We start from the raw sequence: 19,102 nt of genomic DNA on the forward strand, positions 1-19,102 counted from the left end.
ACGACAAATAACCGGCAATTGGATATCCAGCATCGCTCTCCCAGCTGAGGCCAAAGAAAGCGCTTTCAAGTAAAAAAAACAGAAAGTACGGCAGTGAGTGGCGAGCTACTGGAAGCAGCGGGAAGCCAGCTGAGCCACATTACCTGTAAACGGTACCGGCGGAAACACGAGGGACGCCAAATACCTACAAGGAGCTCCACCACGAGCCGACTCTGGGACCGTTAAAGAGGAACTACGATATACAGCAGAGCTCGTTTTACCAGTCTTGAGCCCCTTTTACACGGGCGAGTATTTCGCGCGGATGCGATGTGGGAGTTGAACGCATTGCACCCGCACTGAATCCCGACCCATTCATTTCTATGGGGCTGTTCACATGAGCGGTGTGTTGCGTGAAAATCGCAGCATGCTCTATATGGTGCGTTTTTCACGTAATGCAAGCCCCATAGAAATGAATAGGGTTGCGTAGAAATCGCAAGCATCCACAAGCAAGTGCGGATGCGGTGCGATTATCACGCACGGTTGCTAGGTGATAATCGGGATGGGGACCCGATCATTATTATTTTCCCTTATAACATGGTTATAAGGGAAAATAATAGTATTCTGAATACAGAATACATAGTACAATAGTGCTGGAGGGGTTAAAAATAAATAAATAAAAAATAATTTAACTCGCCTTAGTCCACTTGATCGCGTAGCCGGCATCTCTCCTGTCTCCTTTGCTGAACAGGACCTGTGGTGACGTCACTCCGTTCATCACATGGTCCATCACATGATCTTTTACCATGGTGATGGATCATGTGATGACTGGAGTGACGTCACCACAGGTCCTGTTCAGCAAAGGAGACAGAAGACAGACAGAAGAGATGCCGGCTACGCGATCAAGGGGACTAAGGTGAGTTAAATTATTTTTCATTTTATTTTTTTAACCCCTCCAGCATGTCTCTGATGATGACGAAACACAGGTGCCAACTGCTGCGTCTTTCTGCAGTGTGCAGACTGAACAGGAGGTCAGAGATCAAGACTGGGTGGAAGACGATGCAGGGGACGGTGAGGTCCTAGACCCCACATGGAATGAAGGTCGTGCCACTGACTTTCACAGTTCGGAGGAAGAGGCAGTGGTGAGACCGAGCCAACAGCGTAGCAAAAGAGGGAGCAGTGGGCAAAAGCAGAACACCCGCCGCCAAGAGACTCAGCCTGCTACTGACCGCCGCCATCTGGGACCGAGCACCCCAAAGGCAGCTTCAAGGAGTTCCCTGGCATGGCACTTCTTCAAACAATGTGCTGACGACAAGACCCGAGTGGTTTGCACGCTGGGCCATCAGAGCCTGAAGCGAGGCATTAACGTTCTGAACCTTAGCACAACCTGCATGACCAGGCACCTGCATGCAAAGCATGAACTGCAGTGGAGTAAACACCTTAAAACCAAGGAAGTCACTCAGGCTCCCCCTGCTACCTCTTCTGCTGCTGCCGCCTCGGCCTATTCTGCTGCTGCCGCCTCGGCCTCTTCTGCTGCTGCCGCCTCGGCCTCTTCTGCTGCTGCCGCCTCGGCCTCTTCCTCCGCCTCTGGAGGAACGTTGGCACCTGCCGCCCAGCAAACAGGGGATGTACCACCAACACCACCACCTCCGTCACCAAGCATCTCAACCATGTCACACGGCAGCGTTCAGCTCTCCATCTCACAAACATTTGAGAGAAAGCGTAAATTCCCACCTAGCCACCCTCGATCCCTGGCCCTGAATGCCAGCATTTCTAAACTACTGGCCTATGAAATGCTGTCATTCAGGCTGGTGGACACAGACAGCTTCAAACAGCTCATGTCGCTTGCTGTCCCACAGTATGTTGTTCCCAGCCGCCACTACTTCTCCAAGAGAGCCGTGCCTTCCCTGCACAACCAAGTATCCGATAAAATCAAGTGTGCACTGCGCAACGCCATCTGTGGCAAGGTCCACCTAACCACAGATACGTGGACCAGTAAGCACGGCCAGGGATGCTATATCTCCCTAACTGCACACTGGGTAAATGTAGTGGCGGCTGGGCCCCAGGCGGAGAGCTGTTTGGCGCACGTCCTTCCGCCGCCAAGGATCGCAGGGCAACATTCTTTGCCTCCTGTTGCCACCTCCTCCTTCTCGGCTTCCTCCTCCTCTTCTTCCACCTGCTCATCCAGTCAGCCACACACCTTCACCACCAACTTTAGCACAGCCCGGGGTAAACGTCAGCAGGCCATTCTGAAACTCATATGTTTGGGGGACAGGCCCCACACCGCACAGGAGTTGTGGCGGGGTATAGAACAACAGACCGACGAGTGGTTGCTGCCAGTGAGCCTCAAGCCCGGCCTGGTGGTGTGTGATAATGGGCGGAATCTCGTTGCAACTCTGGGACTAGCCGGTTTGACGCACATCCCTTGCCTGGCGCATGTGCTGAATTTGGTGGTGCAGAAGTTCATTCACAACTACCCCGACATGTCAGAGCTGCTGCATAAAGTGCGGGCCGTCTGTTCGCGCTTCCGGCGTTCACATCCTGCCGCTGCTCGCCTGTCTGCGCTACAGCGTAACTTCGGCCTTCCCGCTCACCGCCTCATATGCGACGTGCCCACAAGGTGGAACTCCACCTTGCACATGCTGGACAGACTGTGCGAGCAGCAGCAGGCCATAGTGGAGTTTCAGCTGCAGCACGCACGGGTCAGTCGCACTACAGAACAGCACCACTTCACCACCAATGACTGGGCCTCCATGCGAGACCTGTGTGCCCTGTTGCGCTGTTTCGAGTACTCCACCAACATGGCCACTGGCGATGACGCCGTTATCAGCGTTACAATACCACTTCTATGTCTTCTTGAGAAAACACTTAGGGCGATGATGGAAGAGGAGGTGGCCCAGGAGGAGGAAGAGGGGTCATTTTTAGCACTTTCAGGCCAGTCTCTTCGAAGTGACTCAGAGGGAGGTTTTTTGCAACAGCAGAGGCCAGGTACAAATGTGGCCAGACAGGGCCCACTACTGGAGGATGAGGAGGAGGTGGAGGAGGATGAGGATGAAGCATGGTCACAGCGGGGTGGCACCCAACGCAGCTCGGGCCCATCACTGGTGCGTGGCTGGGGGGAAAGGCAGGACGATGACGATATGCCTCCCACAGAGGACAGCTTGTCCTTACCCCTGGGCAGCCTGGCACACATGAGCGACTACATGCTGCAGTGCCTGCGCAACGACAGCAGAGTTGCCCACATTTTAACGTGTGCGGACTACTGGGTTGCCACCCTGCTGGATCCACGGTACAAAGACAATGTGCCCACCTTACTTCCTGCACTGGAGCGTGATAGGAAGATGCGCGAGTACAAGCGCACGTTGGTAGACGCGCTACTGAGAGCATTCCCAAATGTCACAGGGGAACAAGTGGAAGCCCAAGGCAGAGGAGGAGCAAGAGGTCGCCAAGGCAGCTGTGTCACGGCCAGCTCCTCTGAGGGCAGGGTTAGCATGGCAGAGATGTGGAAAAGTTTTGTCAACACGCCACAGCTAACTGCACCACCACCTGATACGCAACGTGTTAGCAGGAGGCAACATTTCACTAACATGGTGGAACAGTACGTGTGCACACCCCTCCACGTACTGACTGATGGTTCGGCCCCATTCAACTTCTGGGTCTCTAAATTGTCCACGTGGCCAGAGCTAGCCTTTTATGCCTTGGAGGTGCTGGCCTGCCCGGCGGCCAGCGTTTTGTCTGAACGTGTATTCAGCACGGCAGGGGGCGTCATTACAGACAAACGCAGCCGCCTGTCTACAGCCAATGTGGACAAGCTGACGTTCATAAAAATGAACCAGGCATGGATCCCACAGGACCTGTCCGTCCCTTGTCCAGATTAGACATTAACTACCTCCCCATAACCATATATTATTGGACTCCAGGGCACTTCCTCATTCAATCCTATTTTTATTTTCATTTTACCATTATATTGCGAGGCTACCCAAAGTTGAATGAACCTCTCCTCTGTCTGGGTGCCGGGGCCTAAATATATGCCAATGGACTGTTCCAATGTTGGGTGATGTGAAGCATGATTCTCTGCTATGACATGAAGCCTGAATCTCTGCTATGACATGCAGACTAATTCTCTGCTGACATGAAGACAGATTCTCTGTTACGGGACCTCTCTCCTCTGCCTGGGTGCTGGGCCTAAATATATGACAATGGACTGTTGCAGTGGTGGCTGACGTGAAGCCTGATTCTCTGCTATGACATGCAGACTGATTCTCTGCTGACATGAAGCCAGCAGGTGCGATCCTTCTTTCCTTACCCGGTATAACTATCCAGCAGGTGCGGTCCTTCTCTCCTTACCCGGTATAACTTACCCGGTATAACTATCCAGCAGGTGTGGTCCCGCTCTCCTTACCCGGTATAATTATCCAGCAGGTGCGGTCCTTCTTTCCTTACCCGGTATAACTATCCAGCAGGTGCGGTCCTTCTCTCCTTACCCGGTATAACTATCCAGCAGGTGCGGTCCTTCCCTCCTTATCCGGTATAACTATCCAGCAGGTGCGGTCCTTCTCTCCTTACCCGGTATAACTTACCCGGTATAACTATCCAGCAGGTGTGGTCCCGCTCTCCTTACCCGGTATAACTATCCAGCAGGTGCGGTCCTTCTCTCCTTACCCGGTATAACTTACCCGGTATAACTATCCAGCAGGTGTGGTCCCGCTCTCCTTACCCGGTATAATTATCCAGCAGGTGCGGTCCTCCTCTCCTTACCCGGTATAACTATCCAGCAGGTGCGGTGCTTCTCTCCTTACCCGGTATAACTATCCAGAAGGTGCGGTCCCGCTCTCTTTACCCGGTATAACTATCCAGCAGGTGCGGTCCTTCTCTCCTTATCCAGTATAACTATCCAGCAGGTGCGGTCCTTCTCTCCTTACCCGGTATAACTATCCAGCAGGTGCGGTCCTTCTCTCATTACCCGGTATAACTATCCAGCAGGTGCGGTCCTTCTCTCCTTACCCGGTATAACTATCCAGAAGGTGCGGCCCTGCTCTCCTTACCTGGTATAGCTATCCAGCAGGTGCGGTCCTTCTCTCATTACCCGGTATAACTATCCAGCAGGTGCGGTCCTCCTCTCCTTACCCGGTATAACTATCCAGCAGGTGCAGTCCTCCTCTCCTTACCCGGTATAACTATCCAGCAGGTGCGGTCCTTCCCTCCTTATCCAGTATAACTATCCACCAGGTGCGGTCCCGCTTTCCTTACCTGGTATAACTATCCAGCAGGTGCGGTCCTTCTCTCCTTACCCGGTATAACTATCCAGCAGGTGCGGTCTGTGACGAACTGCGACCGCCACGGCCACAATACGTCACGAAACCGTCACAGCGCCCCTAGTGGTCAATCCGCAAACAGGCCTCCCAGCCACTTTCAGCACACCGACAGTCTAACTTGAGTCCGTACAGTCGATAGGCTGAAAGCGCAGGGATTGGACCGCCGATTGACCGCCAGTAAGCGTGTGAGCGACCGGACCGGAACCACACACAGGGTAGTTTAACTGCCACCACCTTGCAATTTATGGGAGCAAGGAACCCACTATCTAGATAACACAACCGAGTAGCTTTCCCTTCGGAGAGGCTAGTGTAAGTTTTTGCAGTGTTTGAAAACAGGCATATGGCTAGAGAAATGACTTGGAGGTCATTTATTATATATCTATATACAATACAAATTATCACGATGCACAGTAATTATTAACACAATAATAAAGGAAAGTATAGTCCAATAAACAAAAGGGAGAAAAGGAAGAAAATACTTAGTTTCCGCAGAAAAGATGTCCGTTGGTGAAATAGTCCGTTGCAGGGTTAAAGTCCAAGAAACCTTTGTCCAGTGTAATAATCCGAATATGCCTACAGCCCATGGGTTCTCTGGCTGAGGCCCTCTTCAGGTGTTGTTAAAAGTGGAGAACTCCTTTAGCAGATTCTAGGTCTTTGTTATAAAGGGTCCCAGAATCAAGGCGGGGAATTGAGAGTCCGCCTGCTGGGCAGGCTGTATTCCTGAGATGAATGCCAGTTCTGAAATATGGTATGTGCCATATCGTGGGATGTCTCCGCTGTACACAAGTAACAAGCACATATTCACATTCTCCACAAAATATGGAGTCCAGGGATACCAAATATGACTATTATACCTGGTTCTATGATGGGGTAACACCATAACTTTACTTGGGCACCTCCTAGAGTTATGTTTGTCATATGTACATGTCCAGTGAATTCTGAGTGACACGATGATGTAATTTTTTCGTCCGTAAGATGCATGGTCTCTCTTAAAAAGGTAAAAATCATATCTCAGATTCATGTGTCAATCTAGGAACCTTGGTGCCGGCCTGTCTGCAGCAAGCTAGCTTACAAGCCCCTTATGGCAGCAACACCAAATGGCTCCCCCCAGGTGCAGTCTTCACACCTAGCTGTGATATCTCTGCAGAAAGGGAAGTTCTTTTGTCAACCTAAGGAAGCCAGCTGTAATTGTGTTATCTGCTGGGCATATATTGACTGACTTGAACAAAAGGACTATTTTGTTCTCTGGGTACACAGGAGGAGACGCTCTGAGTAACCAAATTGAAAGGTTCTGGGGCCTAGGGAAATAAATATTGTTTAATAGACCTACTGATCAATAAGGGAGAGTAATATTGATAATATTGGGAGGACAGTTTAATATTCTCGCGGATCATCCGTGACACGGTCCTCCTCTCCTTACCCGGTATAACTATCCAGCAGGTGCGGTCCTCCTCTCCTTACCCGGTATAACTATCCAGCAGGTGCGGTCCTCCTTTCCTTACCCGGTATAACTATCCAGCAGGTGCGGTCCCGCTCTCCTTACCCGGTATAACTATCCAGCAGGTGCGGTCTTCCTTTCCTTACCCGGTATAACTATCCAGCAGGTGCGGTCCTTCTTTCCTTACCCGGTATAACTATCCAGCAGGTGTGGTCCCGCTCTCCTTACCCGGTATAACTATCCAGCAGGTGCGGTCCTTCTCTCCTTACCCAGTATAACTATCCAGGAGGTGCGGTCCCGCTCTCCTTACCCGGTATAACTATCCAGCAGGTGCAGTCCCGCTCTCCTTACCCGGTATAACTATCCAGCAGGTGCGGTCCCGCTCTCCTTACCCGGTATAACTATCCAGCAGGTGCGGTCCTCCTCTCCTTACCCGGTATAACTATCCAGCAGGTGCGGTCCTTCTCTCCTTACCCGGTATAACTATCCAGCAGATGCGGTCCTTCTCTCCTTACCCGGTATAACTATTCAGCAGGTGCGGTCCTTCCTTATCCGGTATAACTATCCAGAAGGTGCGGTCCTGCTCTCCTTACCCGGTATAACTATCCAGCAGGTGCGGTCCTTCTCTCCTTACCCAGTATAACTATCCAGGAGGTGCGGTCCCGCTCTCCTTACCCAATATAACTATCCAGCAGGTGCGGTCCCGCTCTCCTTACCCGGTATAACTATCCAGCAGGTGCGGTCCCGCTCTCCTTACCCGGTATAACTATCCAGCAGGTGCGGTCCCGCTCTCCTTACCCGGTATAACTATCCAGCAGGTGCGGTCCTTCTCTCCTTATCCGGTATAACTGTGGCGAAACCAACCTCGCCACGGTGTTTTGGAGGGGGCTGTTTGCCAGCCTCCTGCCCTGGGATTATGGTCCCTTAAGTTATTGGGTCCTGCCATGTTCTGTACCCATATTTGGGAAAGGACGCGTGGAGCGCGTGCTCGCTCCCTGATGGCCGCCCGGACCGTGGGTCCCCAACCTCTGCCCTTTTTAGATATTGACATGTTAAGTTAGATGCTCTGTGTGTCTGCGAGTCCCGCTTCCCTCTTAGCAAGTGAGATCTCCATTCGATTTGTTTTATCCCCATAAGTATGGGTATTTGTATGAAATTGGTACTAATTATGCTTATAAATCAGAAATTTACGGACTTTAGGATTTATAATACTACTAAGGTTATATGGATATTTATATTTTGTATCACAAATAAAATAAATTATTATAAAAAAAAAAAAAAAAAAAGTTGTTGGGTCTTAAGGCACTTGGGACTGAGCCCTCTGTCCCTGGATTGCATCATTTGCATAACTTGCTTGGATTTTACTATTCCCATGGTGAGAACAATGGATGAAGCACATGGTGAGAACAATAGATAGCGGACATTTTAACTCACAGACACTGTTCTGACTTTTCAACACGGTGCTATCTTGCCTGTATTTGGTGCACAGAGACATCATTCAGTAGTTTGAAACTACCAAACAGGGGACACATTTATTAGTGACTATTTTCTGTATAACTTGTATATTTTCGGTGTAACTGGCATAAAACTGTATCTTCCAAACTACTGAACGGATGTGGGTGAATTTTGGATATGTGGTTCACCCAGAACCCCCGGTTCCGAGGATATATTGGTTATGGGGTTATTGCATGTTTTGGGGTTCCTGTGATATATTTTTATAAAACTGTATTTCTCTGCCTTTGATAAATATATTCGCCATTGTGTTCAATAATCATCACCGGCAGAGGGGAGGATTTTGTGTGGGTGTGTTTCTATTGTCCCATTGTGTGTTTAAATGGTGATGTCTGTCCTGTTGTCTCCACCTGTGTATTGGCGATTTCCCTTTGTCCTGAGAGATAATTGGATTACTTCTCGGTTGTCTCCAGGACAGAGAGGAGGAAACCATGATGCATTGTGGGGATGTGTTGTATCTGTCCTGTATTTGCAACAACTGTAATAAAAACCAGGCTGGGTGTGCCAGCACGTCAGACCACTGCTTGACCCTCAACACGGAGCCTTGTCTCGTTATTGGGGGGATTCCCTGTATGCTGTTAGAGACTGATTGCCAGGAGTGTAAGCTGATTGTATGCTTTTCCTGTTCGTCTGCTAGCAGCTATTCGCGAGGTTCCAGTTTGGAGTGCTATTTTGTATCCAGTTCGGGAGTTTGGTGTTCTGCAGTAGCTGTGCCTGTCTCTCAGAAAGGGGCATATCGCCTAAATGGATTTTAACCCCTTGTCTGCTGAAACGGTCCATTACAATAACTATCCACCAGGTGCGGTCCCGCTCTCCTTACCCGGTACAACTATTCAGCAGGTGCGGTCCTTCCTTCCTTATCCGGTATAACTATCTAGAAGGTTCGGCCCTGCTCTCCTTACCTGGTATAACTATCCAGCAGGTGCGGTCCCGCTCTCCTTACCCGGTATAACTATCCAGCAGGTGCGGTCCTTCTCTCCTTACCCGGTATAACTATCCAGCAGGTGCGGTCCCGCTCTCCTTACCTGGTATAACTATCCAGCAGGTGCGGTCCTTCTCTCCTTACCCGGTATAACTATGCAGCAGGTGCGGTCCCGCTCTCCTTACCCGGTATAACTATCCAGCAGGTGTGGTCCCCGCTCTCCTTACCCGGTATAACTATCCAGCAGGTGCGGTCCCGCTCTCCTTACCCGGTATAACTATCCAGCAGGTGCGGTACTTCTCTCCTTACCTGGTATAACTATCCAGCAGGTGCGGTCCCGCTCTCCTTACCCGGTATAACTATCCAGCAGGTGCGGTCCCGCTCTCCTTACCCGGTATAACTATCCAGCAGGTGCGGTCCTTCTCTCCTTCCCCGGTATAACTATCCAGCAGTTGCGGTCCTTCTCTCCTTACCCGGTATAACTATCCAGCAGGTGCGGTCCTTCTCTCCTTACCCGGTATAACTATCCAGCAGGTGCGGTCCTTCTCTCCTTACCCGGTATAACTATCCAGCAGGTGCGGTCCCGCTCTCCTTACCCGGTATAACTATCCAGCAGGTGCGGTCCTTCTCTCCTTACCCGGTATAACTATCCAGCAGGTGCGGTCCCGCTCTCCTTACCCGGTATAACTATCCAGCAGGTGCGGTCCTTCTCTCCTTACCCGGTATAACTATCCAGCAGGTGCGGTCCTTCTCTCCTTACCCGGTATAACTATCCAGCAGGTGCGGTCCCGCTCTCCTTACCCGGTATAACTATCCAGCAGGTGCGGTCCCGCTCTCCTTACCCGGTATAACTATCCAGCAGGTGCGGTCCCGCTCTCCTTACCCGGTATAACTATCCAGCAGGTGCGGTCCCGCTCTCCTTACCCGGTATAACTATCCAGCAGGTGCGGTCCCGCTCTCCTTACCCGGTATAACTATCCAGCAGGTGCGGTCCCGCTCTCCTTACCCGGTATAACTATCCAGCAGGTGCGGTCCTTCTCTCCTTACCTGGTATAAAACAAGAGTTTATTGTACAAAACTACAAGGTTCCTACAGCTACACGGACCAAAACTGATAATAATGGAAGCAAAAAAATAATTGACTTTTTACGTAGTAAATTGTGTTGAGTTAATTTTTTAGCGTTACGATTATTCTCTGGGTCCGTACGATTACAGCTCCAAATATATATATATACAGGTCCTTCTAAAAAAATTTGCATATTGTGATAAAGTTCATTATTTTCTGTAATGTACTGATAAACATTAGACTTTCATATATTTTCGATTCATTACACACCAACTGAAGTAGTTCAAGCCTTTTATTGTTTTAATATTGATGATTTTGGCCACAGCTCATGAAAACCCAAATTTCCTATCTAAAAAAATTAGCATATTTCATCCAATAAAAGAAAAGTGTTTTTAATACAAAAAAAGTCAACCTTCAAATAATTATGTTCAGTTATGCACTCAATACTTGGTCGGGAATCCTTTTGCAGAAATGACTGCTTCAATGCGGCGTGGCATGGAGGCAATCAGCCTGTGGCACTGCTGAGGAGTTATGGAGGCCCAGGATGCTTCAATGCGGCGTGGCATGGAGGCAATCAGCCTGTGGCACTGCTGAGCTGTTATGGAGGCCCAGGATGCTTCAATGCGGCGTGGCATGGAGGCAATCAGCCTGTGGCACTGCTGAGCTGTTATGGAGGCCCAGGATGCTTCAATGCGGCGTGGCATGGAGGCAATCAGCCTGTGGCACTGCTGAGGTGTTATGGAGGCCCAGGATGCTTCAATGCGGCGTGGCCTGGAGGCAATCAGCCTGTGGCACTGCTGAGGTGTTATGGAGGCCCAGGAGGCTTCAATGCGGCGTGGCATGGAGGCAATCAGCCTGTGGCACTGCTGAGGTGTTATGGAGGCCCAGGATGCTTCAATGCGGCGTGGCATGGAGGCAATCAGCCTGTGGCACTGCTGAGGAGTTATGGAGGCCCAGGATGCTTCAATGCGGCGTGGCATGGAGGCAATCAGCCTGTGGCACTGCTGAGCTGTTATGGAGGCCCAGGATGCTTCAATGCGGCGTGGCATGGAGGCAATCAGCCTGTGGCACTGCTGAGCTGTTATGGAGGCCCAGGATGCTTCAATGCGGCGTGGCATGGAGGCAATCAGCCTGTGGCACTGCTGAGGTGTTATGGAGGCCCAGGATGCTTCAATGCGGCGTGGCCTGGAGGCAATCAGCCTGTGGCACTGCTGAGGTGTTATGGAGGCCCAGGAGGCTTCAATGCGGCGTGGCATGGAGGCAATCAGCCTGTGGCACTGCTGAGGTGTTATGGAGGCCCAGGATGCTTCGATAGCGGCCTTAAGCTCATCCAGAGTGTTGGGTCTTGCGTCTCTCAACTTTCTATTCCCAATATCCCACAGATTCTCTATGGGGTTCAGGTCAGGAGAGTTGGCAGGCCAATTGAGCACAGTAATACCATGGTCAGTAAACCATTTACCAGTGGTTTTGGCACTGTGAGCAGGTGCCAGGTCGTGCTGAAAAATGACATCTTCATCTCCATAAAGCTTTTCAGCAGATGGAAGCATGAAGTGCTCCACAATCTCCTGATAGCGGCTGCATTGACCCTGCCCTTGATAAAACACAGTGGACCAACACCAGCAGCTGACATGGCACCCCAGACCATCACTGACTGTGGGTACTTGACACTGGACTTCAGGCATTTTGGCATTTCCCTCTCCCCAGTCTTCCTCCAGACTCTGGCACCTTGATTTCCGAATGACATGCAAAATTTGCTTTCATCCGAAAAAAGTACTTTGGACCACTGAGCAACAGTCCAGTGCTGCTTCTCTGTAGCCCAGCTCAGGCGCTTCTGCCGCTGTTTCTGGTTCAAAAGTGGCTTGACCTGGGGAATGCGGCACCTGTAGCCCATTTCCTGCACACGCCTGTACACGGGGGCTCTGGATGTTTCTACTCCAGACTCAGTCCACTGCTTCCGCAGGTCCCCCAAGGTCTGGAATCGGTCCTTCTCCACAATCTTCCTCAGGGTCCGGTCACCTCTTCTCGTTGTGCAGCGTTTTCTGCCACACTTTTTCCTTCCCACAGACTTCCCACTGAGGTGCCTTGATACAGCACTCTGGGAACAGCCTATTCCTTCAGACACTTCTTTCTGTGTCTTACCCTCTTGCTTGAGGGTGTCAGTGATGGCCTTCTGGACAGCAGTCCGGTCGGCAGTCTTACCCATGATTGCGGTTTTGAGTAATGAACCAGGCTGGGAGTTTTTAAAAGCCTCAGGAATCGTTTGCAGGTGTTTAGAGTTAATTAGTTGATTCAGATGATTAGGTTAATAGCTCGTTTAGAGAACCTTTTCATGATATGCTAATTTTTTTACATAGGAATTTTGGGTTTTCATGAGCTGTATGCCAAAATCATCAATATTAAAACAATAAAAGGCTTGAACTACTTCAGTTGTGTGTAATGAATCTAAAATATATGAAAGTCTAATGTTTATCAGTACATTACAGAAAATAATGAACTTTATCACAATATGCTAATTTTTTTAGAAGGACCTGTACACTGTGTTCCTATGCTGTCACAGGCAGACTCTCCATAAGAACTAATGGGCGGCTGCCCTGTTGCACTCCTGAGTACAGAGGCTGCCGCACACTGCATCCAGCTCCCCCGATCCCTGCTGGGGGAGCCAGAGCATGTCCGGGAGCACACACTCCTCATTTTTAACTTTTCAGATGCTGTGGTCACATTTGACCACGGCATCTGAGGGGTTAAATGTATGCAATTAATGTTATAGTTGATTGCATACATTAGTCCCGGGTATCTGATGTTAAAAACACTCTTTTTTCCCAATGATTGCGCACATCCGATGAGTGCCCTGCTGGGGAGCACCTCACCCCCTGAGCTGAATGGTGAAGCAGGGCGCAGTCCACTAAAGTCCATCTAAATCAACTGCCAAACACCCCTTCAACCCTCTGCTCTTCTGTAAAGGGGACACATGCCCCGGTTGCCCCCCCCCCCCCTTACTTCCACCCTCTTTTCCAGGAGATCCATTATGACAGCACCACAGGAACAGAACTCTATTAATACGCTCCGGGAGGTGGAGGTACAGCAGCCTGAAGGACAAACGTCCAAAGAATAGTCTCAGTCGGCCAGATCATCCTGTCTGAGAGGGAATATAATATTTAAATCAACTTTAAAGGGGTTGTCCGGGATTGGGGACATGGGTCTACATGTACAATGGTCCCATAAATATTACATTCATGCCTGTCCTTCCCTTACCAGACATTTCTGATGGCCCTTTTTCACTTCACAAATTTTCAGCCGGAAGTGCAGTTTCTATCACAGTCAGTGACGTACCGGGTCCCTTTCTGCATAGCGAAGCCTCTCCTTCCGCTTCACAAGGAGCCCGGTGACGTCACCGTCAGCCTCTAATTATTCCAAGCGCATGGAGGGGCAGTAACTATGCGGCAACAGAAGCACTAAGCCACGCCCCCTCACGACGCGAAGCCACACCCATAGCAGCGCTAAGCCATGCCCCTCACCGAGCAGGGCGCATTCTTAGTAAGGAAGGAGGCGTTTAGCTGCGCTGGGACCCAGAAAGCATTGAGGCAGGAAGTTACTTCACACATAAACAGAAAGGTAAACAATCAGTGGGGGACTGTAGGAGCCCTGCTGAAGTGTAAAAATACCTAAAGACATCTGGGGGGACCTTCAAACCGCTATTAATAGTGATTTAACTGGTTTTAAAAAAAAATCTTGATCCCTGACAACCCCTTTAAGCTTGGCGTTATCAGCACCACTTAAAGGGGTAGTCCCATCTTGGACATTGGGGTCATATCACCTCTGAGACCTGCACCTATCCTTAGAACGGAGCCTTCATTCCTATGGGAGCGCCGATAATAGTTAAGCACCTTCTCGGCTATTTCCGTAAGCCCTGTAGAAGTGAATGGAGCTGTGGCCTACCCCTTTATTTCAGGGGGACTTGCAAAAATAGCTGAGTGCATCACTCGGCTGTTTTCGGCACAGCCTAGGTTTGTGCCTAAAGGCTGTAGACACCCAAAACATGCAAATTGTTAGGAAGAACGCTGCTTTGAACTGCTATTATGCAATAGCGAATTATAAATGCATTAAACAGTAGGCTTTTTCTTGTGTTTTAACATGCTTTTGGTACATTTTTGGTCCTTTTAAAAAAAAAAAATTAAAGGCTGCATTCTCTAGGTATGGCAGATTTTTATGTGTTTTCTCAAAGACTTTTCTAGAAACTAAAAAACATTTAAAAAAATACTTGACCAAAAATACTACCAAATAAATATTTTACAACACCTGAAAAATGTCAGAAGAAAAAGTGTCTCCAAAGGAAGTCTTAGGGCTCCTTCTGATGAGCGTGTCCTGTGCGGAAATCACGCTCCGTGTGTGAGCGTGATTCCCCGTTATGGACACTGCTTGTTTTGCAGGAGCACCAGGCATTATAATGATTTATAATACTGTGTGTCTCTGCATAAAGCTGTTAGCATAATCCTGTAGAAGTAAGGTCATGCGGAGGCACATATCATTATAAAGCAGTATAACTACATGCTCTCCTGCAAAATGAGCAGTGTCCATAACGGGGAATCACGCTCACACAGGACACGTTTGTCTGAATCGGGCCTTAGGCTGGAATCACAAATATAGATCTCGTGGCAATATTTTTAGCCAAGAGTGGCTTGAAAAAAATGGCTCATCCTCATCTTCCTGCTGGAACCAGTTCTGACCTCAACCTGTATCAGAAACTTCACGTGTTTGCAGCCTAATAAGAATGTTATACATATGTCTGCTTTGTGTTTTTTGGGGGGAAAATAAATCTGATTATTTTTTTTTTTATCCTAACAGAAAATCCCAGTAGGAATTCTGAGGGGAATATGTTATCACTAAATTATAAAGCAGAAGATGAAGATATCATGCAGAGCACTCTAGTAGAAAATCGCATTACCCTTAAAGTACATCAAGGACTTCACGGTACAGATCTGTCATATAATCCTCCTAATCATGAGGAACCTTCTCCTGACCAATCACAGATTGTTACCATAAGTGCAGGTCAGAAAGAGGGTGAAAGATTTCAGTGTCGTACTGGGGAGAAACGATACTCCTGTTCAGAATGTGGAAAGTGCTTTACAGATAAATCAAGTCATATTGTACACGAGAGAATACACAAGGGAGAGAAACCATTTTCATGTTCAGAATGTGGTAAATGCTTTACAGATAAATCAAGTCTGGTTAGACATAAAAGAATTCACACGGGAGAGAAACCATATTCATGTTCACGATGTGGAAAATGTTTCACAAATAAATCACATCTTGTTAAACATGAGAGAATTCACACAGGAGAGAAGCCGTATTCATGTTTGCGATGTGGAAGATCCTTTACAGATAAATCATATCTTGTTATACATGAGAGAATTCACAAAGGAGAGAAACCATTTTCATGTACACTATGTGAGAAGTGCTTTACAGATAAATCAAGTCTTGTAAGACATGAGAGAAATCACACAGGAGAGAAACCATATTCATGTTCAGAATGTGGAAAATGCTTTATAAATAAATCAAATCTGGTTACTCATGCTAGAAGTCACACAGGAGAGAAACCGTATTCATGTTCAGAATGTGGGAAATGTTTTGCAGATAAATCAAATCTTGTTACACATGAGAGAAGTCACACAGGAGAGAAACCATATTCATGTTCAGAATGTGGAAAGTGTTTTGTTACAAAAGCGAAATTGAGGGATCATCAAAGAATTCACACAGGTGAAAAGCCATATTCATGTCCAGAATGTGCAAAATGTTTTACAGAGAAATCAAGTCTTATTAGACACGAGAGACGTCACACAGGAGAGAAGCCATATTCATGTTCAGAATGTGGGAAATGTTTTATTACTAAAACCATACTTGGAGCTCATCAGAGAAGTCACACAAGAAACAAGCCATTTTGATGTTTATTATGTGGCAAATGTATTACAAGGAAATAAACTTTTGTCAGAGAATTTACACAGAGAGGCAACCATATTGTTTGGATTGTGGAAAATGCTATAAGAGCAAAAAATGAATTAGCACATTCGGTTATTCACGGACATTATAGCCAATGAGAAGGTTTCTTTTTTTGGGTAGAATTATCCTGGATCTCTCAGATGACCAAATTATATTTTTATGAGGTCAAATTTTAATGAGATCCATGGAGGAAAAGCACTGTGAATATAAGGAAGAGAAGAAGAGCCTTGTTTACTAGATAAAGCTGGGTTCACATGTGCACTGTGTACTCTGGTAGTCTGTTCTGGTAGAGGAAAACACTGCCAGAATTCACCGTATCACTGTAAGGGGATCTGGCAGTAATCTGGCCGCTTTCTGGCATACATGCCAACTTTCGCGAGCCCCAAAAATGTTGCATGTAGGTTTTTCTTGTTCGGCTAAAAGCTGTCATGTACACTGGATACAGTGACTGCATCACAGTGGTGTAGCTCACAATGCAGATGTGAGCCCGGCCTTAGGTGTCCTCATGAACTTTGCTTCTTATCACTGTATTCACACCTCCACCCACTCTGTGGGAAAGTCCAGAGTGACATGGGGAGAAGTAACGATGCTCCATGTCATTGTTTTATAATGTATGTGAACATATTATTATTTCATCTTCTTTCAAACATTACTAAACAATAAAGGTGATGGATCTGGAGAACAACACTTACAAATTGACTTTCAGAACCATGCTATTCACCCTCCTTCCTGACCAGTACATGTATCTTCGAAATCTGTAACTTTTTTATTTGGTTATTTAAATAATTTTTGTGCCTTTTCTTGTGTGATACATTGGGCTTTATTTTAATTTTATTACATCCAAGAAAATGTAAAAAAAAGGAATAAATAATGGCTTCTCCACATTTTTATTTATTTTTAATGGCACAAAGTGCAACTAATTTCATTTTTAAAGGGGTTCTGCCGAGTTTTCAAGTTATCCCCATCCACGTGATAGAGAATAATAATAATTTTTTATTTTTTTTGATTTGCATGTTAAGATTCCTTAGGTTTTTATTAGGGATCGACCGATATTGATTTTTTAGAGCCGATACCGATAATCTGTCAATTTTCAGGCTAATAGCCGATAATTTATACAGATTTTTTTATAGCTCATAATATATAATATATTAGTTGGTAGTCACTGAGGTGGTGGAAATTTGCATTTGGCACTAGTATATTATAAATGTAAACTATAAATTAATAAGCCCTTAGTTAGTAGTCAATTTATAATTTACATTTCTAATATACTAGTGCCAAATGCCAATTTCCACACCATCCCCCGCTCCTCACTGACTTTAGCAACCCCTATCAGACCTCAGATCAGCCCTTTATTAACCCCTATCAGACCTCGGATCAGACCTTTATTAACCCCTATCAGACCTCAGATCAGACCATTATTAACCCCTATCAGACCTCAGATCAAACCATTATTAACCCCTATCAGACCTTAGATCAGACCATTATTAACCCCTATCAGACCTCAGATCAGACCATTATTAACCCCTACCAGACCTCAGATCAGACCATTATTAACCCCTATCAGACCTCAGATCAGACCTTTCCTAATCCCTATCAGACCTCAGATCAGACTTTTTATTAACCCCTATCAGACCAGACCATTATTAACCCCTATCAGACCTCAGATCAGACCTTTATTAATCCCTATCAGACCGCAGATCACACCTTTATTAACCCCTATAAAAAAAACTCCTCACCTCTCCTGTGCCGCGGCTCCTCTTCATCTCTGAGTCCGGCGTCTCGCTCCCCTGTGTTCTCCAGCCCGCGGGGTCAGGACAGTGCAGCGCGGGCCCCATCAAAGAAGAATAGGGAGGGTGACTATCGGAAGCACTTGCTGCGCTTCTTTCCCGCTCCCGGCACCCGATGCATACTAGTATTCGCTTTATACGCATTATCAGTATATCGGCAAGGTTAGATGCCGATACCGATAATGTATAAAATCCTGAATATCGGCCGACAATCGTTCGATCCCTAGTTTTTATGTGATTGTGGTTGGAGATGTAGGCTGTGTTCACATTATGTTTTTGTCCTATGTTTAGTATAAATATTGGGAAGCAAAAGCATGGTACACTGCGCTTTCCCATACTGCAGGGTTCAACAGAAAAAGTGTATGTTAAGGCGCATGATACACCGACATTAGTGCTTTATTTTACATATGTAAAAAAGGTATAGAATTTAAATAATCCCAAACATTTCCCATTCCCTCAACTGAAATGGTTGTAATGGGATTTGTTCTATTGGACATATGGACATACAACTTTTCTTAAACGCTCTGTTACATGTAAAAATTAGTCATCTTTCACCAATGCTTGTTTATTTCTGCATGGTCAGTCTGCGCTCTGCGTCCGATGTACTGAGCCCTACGGGTACCTTCCAATACATAAATCACACGCGATAAACACATTAATGTTGGAAGGGTTGTTCAACCACAAAACCAGTTTTAGTGAGAGGCGGGGAAATGGACAGAAAAGAATTTACCCATCACATCCAGGGCAGAGACTTCCATCCCCAGCTAAGCAGAAGTCAAAAGGATTTTGTAATGGTGGTCTGTTTAAGTCCTACTTTACTATGTTGTGTCCTAAGTTTTTCTGTTTAAGTGGGGAAAAACTGCAATGCACTTCTGTTGAGCAGCAGTTGAGTGTTTGCTCGTTGATAGGTTAAACAAGGCTTGACAGGGATATTTCATCTATGCCTAACGGACAGAACAAAATAAAGGCGCGCACAAACAGGCTCCATCCTATCTCGTAGAGGTGGTTTGTGCTTATGTATATGGGCAGCGAGTTCACCTGTTTTATTTCTATGCACAGAGCCCTTTGGAGTTTAGTTTTTTTTCTTCTATTT

The 19,102-nt window shown here is 47.3% G+C and overlaps 1 protein-coding gene across 1 annotated transcript in view; it reads left to right on the top strand.

Moving 5' to 3' along the window:
- The window catches only part of LOC122926304 (zinc finger protein 585A-like), a 34,551-nt gene extending 17,453 nt beyond the window's left edge, over positions 1-17,098 (top strand). Inside the window, exon 4 of the mRNA XM_044277677.1 lies at positions 15,071-17,098. Coding sequence (XP_044133612.1) covers positions 15,071-16,167 — 1,097 coding nt within the window. The 3' untranslated portion in view covers positions 16,168-17,098. The remainder of the gene's footprint in view (positions 1-15,070) is intronic.
- Positions 17,099-19,102: the final 2,004 nt, after the last annotated feature.

This window comes from Bufo gargarizans, chromosome 2 (genome assembly GCF_014858855.1).
Source record: "Bufo gargarizans isolate SCDJY-AF-19 chromosome 2, ASM1485885v1, whole genome shotgun sequence".
Lineage (NCBI taxonomy): Eukaryota > Metazoa > Chordata > Amphibia > Anura > Bufonidae > Bufo > Bufo gargarizans.